Genomic DNA, 14466 nt, shown 5'->3' with positions numbered 1-14466 from the left:
CTTGCTCAGGGTGCCTCAGTCTCTCTGTAGCATTGGTGCAGATATTGAACCAAGAAACCATTGATGGGAGAACTGGGGAGGTGTTTCCTGTTCATGTGGAATCTGTTCTGTCTTTAGTCTTTCCTGTTCATGTTAAATCTTTCCAAACCATGTCCAGCCACTCACAGTTACTGCTGTGAGCAAGCAGATCCCTTCCCTCCACTGCTTCCTATGGATTCTAGCCCAGGCACCAGCTGAGTGGCTGCTGGTTGCTGACCAGCAATCCCACCAGGCATTTCTCAACCATCTCCAACATTCTGTGAAATAAGCAGATCTGATTACTCACTTGCAAGTCATTTTCCTCCTGAGACTGTACAGACTCTCCTTTATTACAGGACCTCTATGGATGAGAAGAAGCAAACACAATGAGAAGATGAAGTTTCACACAGTTCACCTGCAACCACCAGAACAAAGGGAGCAGAAGTGCCAGCTACAATTAACTACAGGTCTCAGCACTCTCTTGATCTGTGACAGCTACAGCACTAGCATCCATCTGGCCTCTGAGCACCACGCTACTCCACCAGGTCCAAAGGCTCTCAAAAGGATGTGCCACTGAGCAGCAGCCCCTCCTGCAGAAGGCCAGGGCCTGTTTCCAGGTACCACTTTGTTTCCCCAGTGTTTCAAAACAAGCTCAGGGGAACATTTTTAATGAAGCAAAGATGAAGTGGCCCTGCAGGACAGCTGGGATGACATTCTTGCAGCTAAAGCACTTCAGAAATGCATTACAGGGATTACATAAAAGCCTTACAAGGACCATTAGAAGAGGCTTCTTTGCAAACCTGCAAAGCCCTGCCTCCCCTCCCCCCCAGTCTGTGTTATATTTGCTTATTTTCATGGTGTTATTTCCAACACACTGTCTGGGCTCCATGGACAATGCAAACCCAAGGCTTTGCTTCAAATAAACTGCCCAGAGAATCCTAAAATGGGTTGGAAGGGAGCTCAAAGCTCAGCCAGCTCCAGCCCCCTGCTATGGGCAGGGACACCTCCCCCCAGCACAGGCTGCTCAAGGCCTCATCCAGCCTGGTCCTGAACACCTCCAGGCAGGAGGCAGCCACAGCCTTCCTGGGCAGCCTGTGCCAGAGTCTCCCCAGCCTCACTGTCAAGGCTTAATGGCAGCTCCAGAGGCCTTGGTGAGCCCTGTGGGGTAGCAGCAAACTTGGCCCATGCATATTGCATGGTGCTAGGCTTGTTACCAGCCACTACAAAGCAGTCTCAGAGCATCCAGCCCTACCCTCAGTGGCACATGCTTTTAACAGAGCTGCACATTGAAAGTTCAAGATGTAATAAACCCCTTCATCCTTTAAAAGGCTTGAAGGGAAGGGGAAGAGAGCAAATGTTTGCTTAGAATTAGCAACAGTTTGTGGCTGCTCTTTAGGCTGCAGCTCCACCGCTGAGCATTTAAAACCAGCCTGGCTTTAAGGGCAGCCTGCAGCTCCACCTCCTGCAGCACGACACTGATTGCTAGACCCAGGTGCACACCCTGCTCTTCCAAAGCTCTAAGGTGTCCAAAACCAGGGTGGAAACATCAACTGAATGCAGTACAGTTCAGCACCACCAGCTGCCTGAAGTAACCATACCACAAGCTAATGCCTGACACCAGCTCTGCAGCTACAGCACTTCAGAAGCTACAGAAGCAGCGTGGTTAACATCAATCCATGGCCTTTCAAGCAAGTACTTCCCATTCCACTAGGATAGTAAGTTTTTAAAATAAAAAGACAATGTGGAGAGAAAAAAACCTTCACCATTAGTTCCTATTCCTTTGGCAGAAGTTAAAGTCAAAAGGTGATGCCTGAAGCTAGATGCACTCAGCAGCATTCGAGTCATTTACAGAGGGCTCCTCTGCACGAGCATGTCCTGCACCAGTACCACACTCTGGCATCTTACACATTTGTCTGGAACAGGCAGAAGGTTACTCACCATCCAGGAGTCTTTCCTGATTAATGGTGCTCTCAGAATGGTTCAGTTCAGCAGAAGGGAAGCAGATTAGGCTTCTCCCTGCCCCCTGCCCTGGCATCTGCATTCCGGCGTACAAAGAGCTGGCCAGTTCCAAGAGTGCACCTCAGACCCCCCTTGGAGACAGCCTAATGGCATCTGCTGTGCCATCAGAGCTGGGCAAGTGTGCTGCAGAGCCATCACAACAGGAGACTCCTGCAGCACCCCTTCCTCTTGTCTGCTCCCTCAGCACAGAAGAGAATGAACAGGAAGCGCTCTGGGACTCGCTTGCAAGTGTGGATGGGAGCTTGGAGAGGATCAGTCTGCACAAGGGGCCCCACGGTCAGCCTGGGGCTGGCCAAGTCTCCATGGAGAATGAAGCAAGCAGGAAGCAATTGTACATCTCCAAGGGGCAGGAATTGGCTGTTCCCTGACTGCACAGCCAGCTTGGAGAACAGTGGCCCAAAGGGAGGCGTCTCGAGGCTCACAGCTCCACCATGCCTCGGGCAACCAAGTCTAGGTCCCTGCCCATGGCAGAGGGGTTGGAGTGGATGTCTCTGAGGTCTCTTCCAACCTCAGCCATTCTAGGAATCAGCTTTCCCACAGGCTCCAATAGCTCAGCCCTCTGTCCAGCTCTGGGAGCTATTTACTTCAACAGCACTCACCGGGTGAATTACCCAAGTAAGAGCAGAGCTGTGGGAGGCTTTGAATCACCCTCTCTATGGAAACATGAGCTAGACAGGGATGTGCTCCACAGCTTGGAGAGGGCTTTAAATGCTTTTCAGTGCTGCCTTTAAGGTGGGGAGGTTTGTTCTCCAAGGAGACTGAGAAAGCTCACTGGAGTCTGAGTAAGGGAGGACAGCTCCATGCAGAGAGATCAGAAGCCTCAGGTACAAGATGGAACTCCTAGAATGGGAGACATTGCACAGGAGCTGATCTGCCTCAGAGAGGACCAGACAGTGCTTGCACAGCTGGCACAGAATGTTGAGTTCTTCATCACTTTCTCCCAAACTCTCTCCCCTTGCAGCTGGAGGATCAGGTCTCTGTCAAAAAAACCCCAAATGGTGCCTGGCAGAACTCTGCCTGGAGGAAGAGCCTGCAGCTTGGATTGTTTTGTTCCCCAAGGAGGCCTTGGGTCTGCCACAAACTGAAGGCTTCCATTAGCACTCCATTCTCCTGGACTTCACTGAGTTTTTGTGGAGTTGAAGTTTCAGCAGTTTTCAGGACTTCAGAATACTGCCATGCTTTGAGGAATCCTTAGGAATTCAGAGTCAAGGAATTACAGCATAGAAACATTAAGGTTGGAAAAGATCTTTAAGATCAAGTCCAACCATAAGCCAGCTACCATGCCTATAAATCCATGTCCTCAGGTGCCATGTCCCCATGTTTCCTGGGTACCTCCAGGGATGGGGACTCTACCACACCTCCCTGGGCAGCCTCTGCCAGTCCCTGACCACTCTTGCAGCCAATTTTTTCCTGATATCCAATCAACCTATGCAGGGGAAACTCTTCTTAATTCTACAAGCTGTTGAAAGACAATTTCAGTTTCAGGGCATGGGACCACAGAGGTTTGGATCCTTTGCATTTCAGGCTAGGGGACCACAGAGGTTTGGATGCAGCAGTAACTATTTCTGCTGTTGATCACCAACAGACCTGAAGGAGCTGGTAATGAGTTTAAGTCCTAGACTCTAGCATGTGAAGGTTAATTCCCAGTTCAAGCCCTCCAAAAGCCATCAAGCAGCTCTCCAATCCTCTCCATTCCAAGTCACCATTCTCTCCTGAGGGAGCAGAGGAAAGGAAGGGGCAGCACTCGGACGGTTTGCTGCAAGCAGTCAGCTGCACAGTAGCACAGCTGCTGGTGCTACTCAAGCCTTATTTAAAACACAACAACAATGAAATCCAGTACTAAAGAAAAAAATGAAAGCTGTAGAGAATGCTCCAACTTCAGAGATCTCATACTATACCGTGAATCGTGTCTGTCACCTGGAAACCAGAGTGCTCTAGGCACGATCGCATGGGCAAGCCTGCAGCAGAGAACACATGCATATACAACTAAAGTGGTACATTACCCCAGCACACCCTTAACTCCACCCAACACAAACACATCCCCAAACAGCTGCTTGCTTGCTTTCCAAGCCTTCTTGCCAGTGCCAGGGAGTTTGACTGCATGTTTTGGAGTGACTCCACGCTACAGACAGACATGGACACCAACAACCACGGCAGACGTTTGGGCATTACACTTACACAGCAGCCTGCATCTTACTGAGGTATAAAATAAAGAAACAACAAATAAATCAGTAAATAAAAGGCAGCAAGGCAGGTATGGCAAAGGGGTTTTACCACACAACTGTGCCAACCAGTTTTGGTCTCTCCATTTCTGTGTGAGCAGACACAAGAGGGACCTTAGGTGCCCCGGCTGGGTTTGCCTCGTTTATTACGCAAGGCTTTGGTTTGGCTGTTGCCAAGTAACAGAGCCCCAGGGAAACAGAGGGTTCAAGGTTCTCTTGACATGTATAATAGAGAATGAGAATTGATCCCCCCCCAAGTTACCTTTTGGTAGGTGAGCCCCCCAAAGGAGTTCACCTCAATTGGAGCTTTTTTCCCCCTTTGTTGCAGCTATCTTGCCTCCAGAGCCTATTGGCATTTCTAAGAGGTGGGCAAGCTTGGGTGGTCCAAACTGGGAGCAGAAACACTAGAGTGGATCTGCAGGTGAAATCCAATCTTCCAAGTCTGGACATGAAATGGCAGTTGGTGGAGAGCCTTTTCTATGTAGTTAACACAGTTAAAGATATTTGCATCAAGAGGAAGTTTTACTTCCAGTGCTCCCCTTTCAATTTAGCGGCTAGGCTGGAGCAAGAATGAGCGAAGCAGAGTAAAGGCATTTCCCTTTGGTTTTGCTCCACAGAGAACATATCTGCATTGTGCCTCAAACACTGGAGTTTTAATGTGGTTAGTACTTTATCTGTCACAAGCACAAATACTTCTCTTTCAACAGGAAAACAGAAGTTCTGCTCAAGGATACACTCCAGGGAAGTCCTTGATGTTCAGACATCCATGCCAGGGCGGCCATTCCGAACAACGGCCGGGCCAGCGCGGGTCAGCTCCCCCCGGCTCCCCCTCCCCACAACACTCATGCACACAAGAAAAAGAAATTGGCTTAAACATATCAGCTATGACAGAGGAAGGCACAAAGCCCCCCCTGTGTGGCAGCTTCAGCCAACTGGCATGGTTTCTGTTGGATGAGTTTCATGTACTGACATTTGTGTCTTCCAAGAGTCAGAATAAGCAAACTGGGGCTATTTTCAAACTGCAAGAAAGGTTCCTTTCAAAGGTGGCTCCAAGGGTTCTGCTGCCAGTACCATTGGCTCTTACACTGGGATCAGGTAGCTGGTTTGCAATTCCAGTGGAAATTTTAAGCTCCAGCTTGCCTCCTCTACAACAATTTGGTGCAGACTGCAGTATTTACAGGCCAGGGGCAAGGGCAGCTGGTTAGTGCTGCTGGTTTGGGCTCCATTTTCCAGCAGGGGGTAAAATGGCCATGAGTTAAGACATGCCACAGAGGCTCCAGCAACTGTAGCTACCAATGGCCAGTAAGATACTGAGCATGAAGTTGTGGTTTTAACCTAAGGTCTCAAACCCCAGCTTACTCCAGCAGCATCCCTTCATTTCTCACAGGGCTTTAAACCTGAGCAGCATCACCCCAAGTGAGTCCCTCTTAACAGGTCTGTCACTGGGGTTCTGCTCATGCCACCCAGAAACTGGTTAAGGATCCCTTGAAGTGAGGTGTTAAAAATACCCCAAGGAAACAGTTTGCTTATGTTTTCAAACTTGTATTTCAGAAGGTGGAGGGGAAGGCAGGGGGGGGTGGGAGGGGCTGGAAGAGACAAATGTTTGTGGACAAAAGAAATACTTGTGAACCTCGATGCAATCAAAGTTTTACCTTGGGACTTTTCTCTGCTTACTTAAGCTTTAGTGAACTGCACCAACAAGAGCAGTCATTTCACTGCCACTAGGGAAATAAAGGAAGTTAGACATCTCCAAAGATCCTTCAACACCAAGAGCAGAAAGGTTAGAAAGTTAACACACTTCCAAATCTGCACAACCAAATTAGTTCTGATTTCTTCCATTTCATTTCATTTTTGTGCTTTATTGCATTTAGGTTTTAGAGCCCAAAATTTTAGCTGTTGATTTCTTCAGTGGGCAGGGAAAAGGCAAGTAGGAAAAAAAATAAACCAACCAACAAAGCAACCAAACCCTGAGGGAAGAGGAGGGAGTCTGCTTTTCCTTTGCAGGGTAACAGCCAGGCCACGCTTCTTCACAGCTCTCGGCTCACAGAAGTGGTAGCACTAGAGCAGTCCTGCAGCCCATGCTCCTGCTCAAGCCTTCCACATGCTATTAAATCAGCACTGAATGAAAGCTGGGAGTTCAGGAGGCAATTACTAGCATCAGCTATAGGAGAGAGCTTGAAAACAGAAGTTTCTCATTACCTTTTTCCCCCCCACTTTGCTTTGGGTTTCTCTTAAAGGAGTAAGTGTCCCTGCCCATGGCAGGAGGGTTGGAACTAGATGATCCTTTGAGGTCCCTTCCAACCCTGTGAAAGGCTTTTGAAGCTCTAATTAACAAGCTTTAACTTTGCCAGTTGTGTAGCCAAGCATCTCATGCCATTTCAGACCGCTTCTATGTGTCTCTGGCAGCGCATGCTGCCACAGGAAATTTAATCTCTCATAGTTTAATCAGAGGAAACTTTAAAGGCAGTTAAGTGATAGTATCCAGTGGGATTTCTGAAAGCAGGTTTGGTCAAGGCAGCAGGAAGAATGGGCTGAAATTTCAGGAGGAGTCAAGCTCCTGCAGGTACTGGATCAGTTACTCCAGGCAAGTGGCAGAGGACTGGAAAATGTCCAATTAATGGATAATGGAAGCAGGATCTAAGTCAAATACAAACAACTGCCAGTACCCAAAGGTAATTTCAGTGAGCTGCCACTTTTCATAAGGTTAAACACTGATTATTTATTTCCAATATCATCAAGTGCCCGGCAGAGCTGGGGAGGAGCAGCTCTGCTGTGCTATGGGAACAGCCTGCCAGCTTCACAGGAGATCATCTTCACCACAGATTGATTTGAAACCCCACAACTGGAAGCAGACTTGCCAGCCCCTTCTCTTAAGGTTTGACAAATTTCAATGCTGCTCACATTTGACTAAGCAAATAAAGTAACATTAGGAGAGCCTGACAGAGGTGAAGCTTCTGTGCCAGCTAGGAGGCATGTCGCACGTTTAGGAATGAGATGGCTGTTCCAGTATTGATGTTTGTGCTTCATTTGTATTCTAACACTGCAGATCCCATTTTCCAGTGACACAATTACCCAGGAGATCTCAAAATGCTCCAGCACTGCACAGGGTTGACAAAACCTTCAACTCTAACCTCTCGGGTTCGTAAATGCTACCAAGATTAAAACTGAAGCGGTTTAGTCTCTTGCAGTCTTGCTAGTTATGCCAAAGGCCTACACACTGTAGAGAAGCAAACTTGAAAGCACTCTTCTGAAACACCACAGTCCAAACTTAACACCATGAACAGAACATTACTGATCAAACAGACAGCAAAGTGAGCCTCCAGCTGAGACACGCCAGGCAGGAGCTGTGAGGAAAGGAGAGTAAGTTCCAGACAACAGGCAGCTCTGCTTCAAGCTAGTCAGCTATCCCCCACCACTGCAACACTCCCCAAAGGATCAGGCCCAGATGAAGATCTCCAAAGCACCAAGCCACAGCAGCCCTCCCGCTCCCCAAGGCCCCTGGGCACTCACCATCTGCAGGATGGCTCCGTAGAGGCGCAGCAGGACCTTCCGCGGCTCGTCTGCCACCGTCCGCACGGCGTCGGGCAGCGAGCACTGGAACAGCATGTTGCTGAGGCCACCTCTGAGGGGAGAGGCAGGGTCAGCAGCCACCCTCACAGGCACACCCATCACCAGAGGATCTCACAGTGCTTGGCTTTGGAAGAGACCACCAAGATCTAGCCCCAGCCAGAGACCCCTCCCACCAGCCCAGGCTGCTCGAGGCCTGGCCCAGCCTGGCCTTCAACATTTCAGGCTTGGAGCCTCCACAGCTTCTCTGGGCAGCCTGTTCCAGTGCCTTACTGCCCTGATGGGGAAGAGTTAATCATCAAATTATTTTGGTTGGAAAAGCCCTTTAAGATCATCCAGCCCAACCCTTTGCCATCTCTGCCATGCCTGTTGCTAAACCATGGCACTCAGCACCACAGAATCAAAGAATGTTTGGAAGAGACCTCCAAAGCTCATCCTGCCCAACCCCCTGCCAGAGCAGGGGCACCCAGGAACACAGCCAGGGGGGGTTGGAATACCTCCAGAGAGGGAGACTCCACAACCCCCTGGGCAGCCTGCTGCAGGGTTCTGTGACCTCACAGAGACAAAACTGTTCCTCCTGTTTCCATGGAGCTTCCTCTGCCTCAGCTTCCACCCCTGCCCCTTGTGCTGTCCTTGGGCATCCCCCAGCAGAGCCTGGCTCCAGCCCCTGGGCATCACCCTGCACAGCTTTATCAACTGCAGTGAGGTCACCCTCAGGCTCTCCTCATGAGGAAGATCTTCCACTGCCTGAATCATTTTTGTGGCTCTGCACTGAACTCTTTCAAGCAGTTCCCCGAGGTCCTTCCCTGACCTGGACACAATATTCCAGATTTTGCCTCAGCAGGGCAGAGCAGAGAGGGAGAAGAACCTCTCTCAACCTACTGACCACAGCCCTTCTAATGCACCCCAGGATGCCACTGGCCACCTTGGCCACATTGCTGGCTCATGGTCAACCTTCCATCCGCCAGGACCCCCAGGCCCTTTTCCCCTTCACTGCTCTCCAACAGGTCAGTCCCAACCTCTACTGCTCCCTGGGGTTGTTCTTTCCCTGATGCAAGACTCTCCCCTTGCCGAGATTCATTACATTTCCCCCTGCCCAATCACAGCTCTGCCTCTTGGGAAGCCCTCCATGGACAGGGATTCAGCCACCTCCCTGGGCAGCCTATGCCAGCCTGAGAACACTTGCAGGGAAGAAGTTTCTTCTAACATCCAACCTAAACCTCCCCTGGGGTGTCTTGAGGGTGCTCTAACATGAGAAATAATTTCCCAACAGTACCAACAACCCAGAAGAGAGAGGGCTTCAATGACACATTGGCAACTTCAGGCTTCAAGTACAGTTTGCCTTCAGGATCCAAACTGCAGCTTGAGCTAGGAACTGACAGGTGTAAAATGCAGCAGGCAACTAAGACCAGATGTGGACTTCCCATCTTCAGGACTTCTCAAAGTGATGCTGGAGTCTTGTTTGGGTAATCAAATATATCTGATAAGCAGCTTAGGACTGTGCAGTGAGTTTGAACTGAAAGCTGGTACTTGAATTAAAAGCTTGGTCTAGTGGGCAGAGGGGTTTGGAACTGGATGGTCTTCAAGGTCCCTTCCAACCCAAAGCATCCTATGAATCACTGGGATGGCAGCTATAAAGACTGAACCCAAACACCACTGCAGCAGCAGAGTTCTGCTGCCATGAGCCTACTTAGGGACTCATTCCCAGAGCTAAAATCTACAATGAGAGCAGAAATTACTCAAACATTTGTCCAAACTGCAGTCACCCTGTGAGTCCTGTCAGACAAGACACAAGCCAGGGAGCCCCCTGCTCCAGGCACTCAGGGGCTACACAGCCATGCTGGCTTCTCATTCAACTCCTGCTTCACAACAGGGTTCTGACAGGGAATGCTGACAGCACTTCTGCTCTACAGGTTTAGCAAGCTGGATACACACTGGATTAGGAGAGCTAAGCTGCTTGGTCCCTAGTGAAGTCACTAAGAGCAGCAGTCCTACATTGTCTTTCAGCAGCATTATGTCCATGGAATGGCTCAGGCTGGAAGGGACCTCGGGGATCATCTACTCCAACCCCACTGCCATGGGCAGGGACACCACTCAGCTAGAGTTGATTGCCCAAGGCCTCATCCAGCCTCCCTGGGCAACCTGTGCCAGTGTCTCACCACCCTCACACTGAAGAACTTCTGCCTCAGCTCCAAACCATTCCCCCTGGGCCTGGCTCCAGACCCCTCAGCAAAAGTTTCTCTGCAGCCTTCCTGGCAGCAGCTCTGAGGTGCCCCTGGAGCCTTCTCCTCTGCAGGCTGCACAGCCCCAGCTCCCTCAGCCTGTGCTCCCAGCAGAGCTGCTCCAGCCCTGGCAGCCTCCTCTGGACTCATTCCAGCAGCTCTGAGTTCTCTTTATATTAGGAACACCAGAACTGGATGCAGGATTCAAGTTGGATTCATCAATAAGTTTTCAGAGTTCCCTTCTGCAGCAGTTTTTCTCTACCACTACTTCTGCTGTAAGAGGAAGCAGGACTTGAAACCTCTGCTTTACTTGCAAAGCAGAAATGTAAATCAGTTCTGCTGAAAAAAACCTTTGTCTGCTACTGAAGACCTTCCAAACCAGACACAAACCACATACAGCAGCCAGCAGTGAAGGGATGAAGTAGCACAGATCTTAACATCAGTTTTACTTGTACCATGCTACTGAACTCCCTGCACCAAGTCCAGAACGTGCACAGCAGTACTTTGTGCTTCATAAAGCCATGCAGGCTCTTGCCACACAGTACTCAAGTATTGGGGCTGTTGAGCCTGGAGAAGAGGAGGCTCCAGGGAGACCTCAGAGCAGCCTTGCAGTGCCTGAAGGGCTCCAGGAGAGCTGGGGAGGGACTCTGGCCAAGGGCTGGGAGTGCCAGGCTGAGGGACAATGGCTTTGAGCTGGGAGAGAGGAGACTGAGAGTGGAGAGGAGGAAGAAATGGTTGAGAGTGAGGCTGGGGAGACTCTGGCACAGGCTGCCCAGGGAGGCTGTGGCTGTCTCCTGCCTGGAGGTGTTCAGGACCAGGCTGGATGAGGCCCTGAGCAGCCTGTGCTGGTGGGAGGGGTCCCTGCCCCTGGCAGGGGCTGGAGCTGGCTGAGCTCTGAGCTCCCTTATAACCCACCCCATGCTGTGAATCTGTGAATATTACCTGGCTGTGAGGTTTGACTCCAGGAACCCACAGCAGATGCAGTGGTTAAATGCAGTCCTCAGCCCTAATCCAACACTCCTCTCACTTCACCAAATATTTTTCTGGGCTCTTTCACAGGACAGTGGGGGATTAGCAAATAGCTTTTGGAGGAAAAGGATCCCAAGAAGTAGACAAGCTGTATGCATTCAGTGATACAGAGCAGGGCTGCCCTACAGAGCCAAAGCCACTGTCTGAAAAGAAATCTCAAGACAACAGGGTGAAAAGCAGCTGCAGCACATGCTCAGGGAAGTGGAGAAGAGAACCAGGTGGCTTGGCAGGCACCCAAGAAAGGATGTTTAGAGACAAGAGATATGAGGTAACTTTGAGCCACCAAGGCTAACAGGTAGAAAATGCAGCCAGATGGAAAGGGCATCAAAGGCAGAGCACAGGCAGACTGCTCTGCAATCAGAGCAGGGCTTTGCTACACCAACCACATTTCTGCCTTGCTGAAACTCTGCTAGCCAGGCTTTTGGGAACCTTTGCCATCGCTGCTGAGCTCTGATGCAGGCTTGGGTGAAAATTCCCATACTGAAATAGAACCAAGCATACTGAAAGCCACCTTGCATGAGCTACTGGACTAAATCTCAAGACTCCTGCAGGGGCAGCTCTGTTCTTTATACACATGCCAAGCAGGCACACAGCAAACAAGCACCCAGAAACTCTTATTTCTACCTTCCCAGCCAAACAGGAGTGTCTCACTCAGGCTCAACTTCCTCAGCCAGAAGTTTCACTACAGTTTTATACACTTAAAGCTTCCATAGTTACCTCTAATCAAGGAAATCCATGTGGGAGTTAGATAAGAGATATTGTTCTCCTGAAAGGTCAGCAGGCTCAGGAGCTGAAGGGTCAAAGGGACAAACCTTCCTCTTAGAGATAAAGCTTCCAGCCAGCCTGCTGCTACCCTTTACTTAAAGCCTTCCGAGAGGGTCACAGAGCCTCTCACAGCTCTCCTCAAATCACAGCACACAGATGTCCTTGTACCTTGCATTCTGATCAGATGTGAATCTAGTTCTTTGCTCTCCAGCAAGGACTGGGCCCTTTCACCCCAGGAGGCCAAGTATCTCACAGCTGTTCATGGTGAAGGTTTGGATTACTGCAGTCAAAATCAGGCTGCTGGAGAGGGTCCAGAGGAGGACACAAAGATGATCAGAGGGCTGCAGCACCTCCCCTGTGGGGACAGGCCAGGTTATCAAGTCTGGAGAAGAGGAGGCTCCAGGGAGACCTCAGAGCAGCCTTGCAGTACCTGAAGGGGCTCCAGGAGAGCTGGGGAGGGACTGTGGACAAGGGCTGGGAGTGCCAGGCTGAGGAACAATGGCTTTGAGCTGGGAGAGAGGAGACTGAGAGTGGAGAGGAGGAAGAAATGGTTGAGAGTGAGGCTGGGGAGACTCTGGCACAGGCTGCCCAGGGAGGCTGTGGCTGCCTCCTGCCTGGAGGTGTTGAAGGCCAGGCTGGATGAGGCCCTGAGCAGCCTGTGCTGGTGGGAGTGGTCCCTGCCCATGGCAGGGGCTGAAGCTTTGAGCTCCCTTCCAACTCAAAGCCTTCTGTGGTTCTATGAAATGGCAATGCTGGCAGCAGCACTGGAGCATGCACACCAAGTGACTGCTGGGGAACCAGGATCCTCAAACCAACCCAATGCTACATTCTCCAGAGGTAAGAGTGGTGGAAAGACCTCTGCCAAAACAAAACACAGCTACCCCCCAGCACGGGCTCCCCACATGCTTAAGTTTCAGCCCATCTGGAAACCATCAAGCCAGCCTGCAGAGGTGTCTGTGAGGGGAAGCTGCTGAGTAACGGAGCAGTAACTGTGCTGAACTCAGAGGCTTCAGGAAGTAAGCAGCCAAGTCAGCAGTACAGTCTAAGAAGGATGCAGACAGAACTCAGCAAGTCAGATTACAGAAGGATTATCAGAGTGGTTCCCTCTCTAGGAACTGGCTTCTGAAAATGTCCTTCACAAACTCCTGGTGATGTGAAGAGATCTAACCCCACCAATGCTGCCTGCACCGGATTCCGGGGAGCTGCTCCCTTTTAACAAAGCTTTCCTAACGCATGATGGGCTTTGATCGTCACTTTATAGCTCAGAGCTCTGTCAACACCTTCTGCTCTTTTAGGGGGAGGTCTGCAGGCACTTTGTGCATCAACAGGCACAGAATCACTAGGAAAGCAAACTCAGGGCTCAAGAGGGTATGACAATAGCGTGGACATAGCGCTCTGGGACGTGGCTTAACGGCCACGGTGGTGTCAGGTTGATGCTTGGACTCCCTGAGGGCTTTCCCAACCCAAACAATTCTAGGATCTCCTAAAACTCTGTGACTCTATCTGATCAGGAAGAGTGACCAGGCAGTGAAAACGAAACCCTGAACTAACACCACCGTCATCAGCCCACGGGGGTAATTAAAAGGAGTGGGGAATTCTGCAAAGGAGGCAAAGTCCTCACACGCGTTCCGTAGGGCTTCCAGAACGTCCCCAATGTGCATACTCCTGCTTCCACGGCGCTGAGTCACAAGCACTTGTTACTATATATGCTGCGGGATGAGTCACGTCATCGATCCGCCTCATTTACCTGCTCGCTCCCGACCCCGGAACGGGCAGGGCCCCGCCAGAAGGACAGGGGCGGCAGCCCCGCAGCCGGCGCAGCGCTGTCTGCCGGCTCCATCCCCGGAGCGGGCCCCTGCCGCGGCAGCGGGGCTGCTGCCGCAGCCAGCCAGGGCTCCCCGTGCCGAGGCCGTGCCTCCCCAGCCGCCTTCGCCGCGCCGCCGGAGCAGCGGATTGCGGCAGCGGGTTAATAAGAGTAATAATACAGAATAAGAGAGTGGATGCGGCTCCCGCCCGCACCGCTCGCCTCAGGAAGCGGCTCCCGGCCGGGCCCGCCCCCGCCCCTCACGGCCCCGCCGCCGCCCCCCCGGCGCTGACCTGATGGGGTTGATGCGGAGCTGCTCCTCCCGCAGCCCCCGCCAGGCCCCGGGCAGGAACTCCTTACACCACAGATACGCCTTGCGCCGCGTCCGCGGATCCAGCGCCGGCTCCTCCTCGGGTGCCGGCGGCGGCAGCAGGAGCGCGGCAGGCGGGGTCGTGGCGCCTCTGCCCGCCGCCACCGGCTCCTTCCCCTCGGGGTCGGCGTGCGCTCGCGGCGAGGGGGGCTGCCCGGCGGCGGAGCTGCAGCCGAGCAGCAGCCCGAGCGGGGAAGGGTCGGTCTCGCCGTTGCAGAACTTGGTCTTCATGGCGCGGGTGGGCAGGGGGCGGCGGCTGCGAGGGCGGGTGGGCGGGGGCGACAGCTCGCGCGCTCTCCCCTCGCGTGCGTCCGCCAGTCGCGAGCGCCAGCGCCGAGTGAGCCGCGCGCCTCCCCCCGGCCCCGCCTTTTATTAGGAGCCCGGCACGCGGGCCCGCTCGCCTCACGCCGCTGGCCGCCGCCCTGATTGGCTGATGCCGATCGGCCTCGG

General features: G+C 52.0%; 1 protein-coding gene across 2 annotated transcripts in view; it reads right to left on the bottom strand.

Moving 5' to 3' along the window:
* Positions 1–14248, bottom strand: part of CHKA (choline kinase alpha) — a 30765-nt gene extending 16517 nt beyond the window's left edge. The window contains exons 1-3 of one of the 2 annotated variants that reach the window (XM_054171528.1): positions 13940–14248; positions 7770–7881; positions 326–379 (exon numbers count right to left, since the gene is read on the bottom strand). In XM_054171528.1, coding sequence (XP_054027503.1) covers positions 326–379; positions 7770–7881; positions 13940–14247 — 474 coding nt within the window. In that variant the 5' untranslated portion in view covers position 14248. The remainder of the gene's footprint in view (positions 1–325; positions 380–7769; positions 7882–13939) is intronic. The other variant, XM_054171529.1, reaches the window with a different exon arrangement.
* Between the last annotated feature and the right edge of the window lie 218 nt (positions 14249–14466).

The sequence above is a fragment of the Dryobates pubescens genome, chromosome 22, assembly GCF_014839835.1.
Source record: "Dryobates pubescens isolate bDryPub1 chromosome 22, bDryPub1.pri, whole genome shotgun sequence".
Classification (NCBI taxonomy): Eukaryota; Metazoa; Chordata; class Aves; order Piciformes; family Picidae; genus Dryobates; species Dryobates pubescens.
This window is presented reverse-complemented; position numbering and strand designations above follow the sequence as displayed.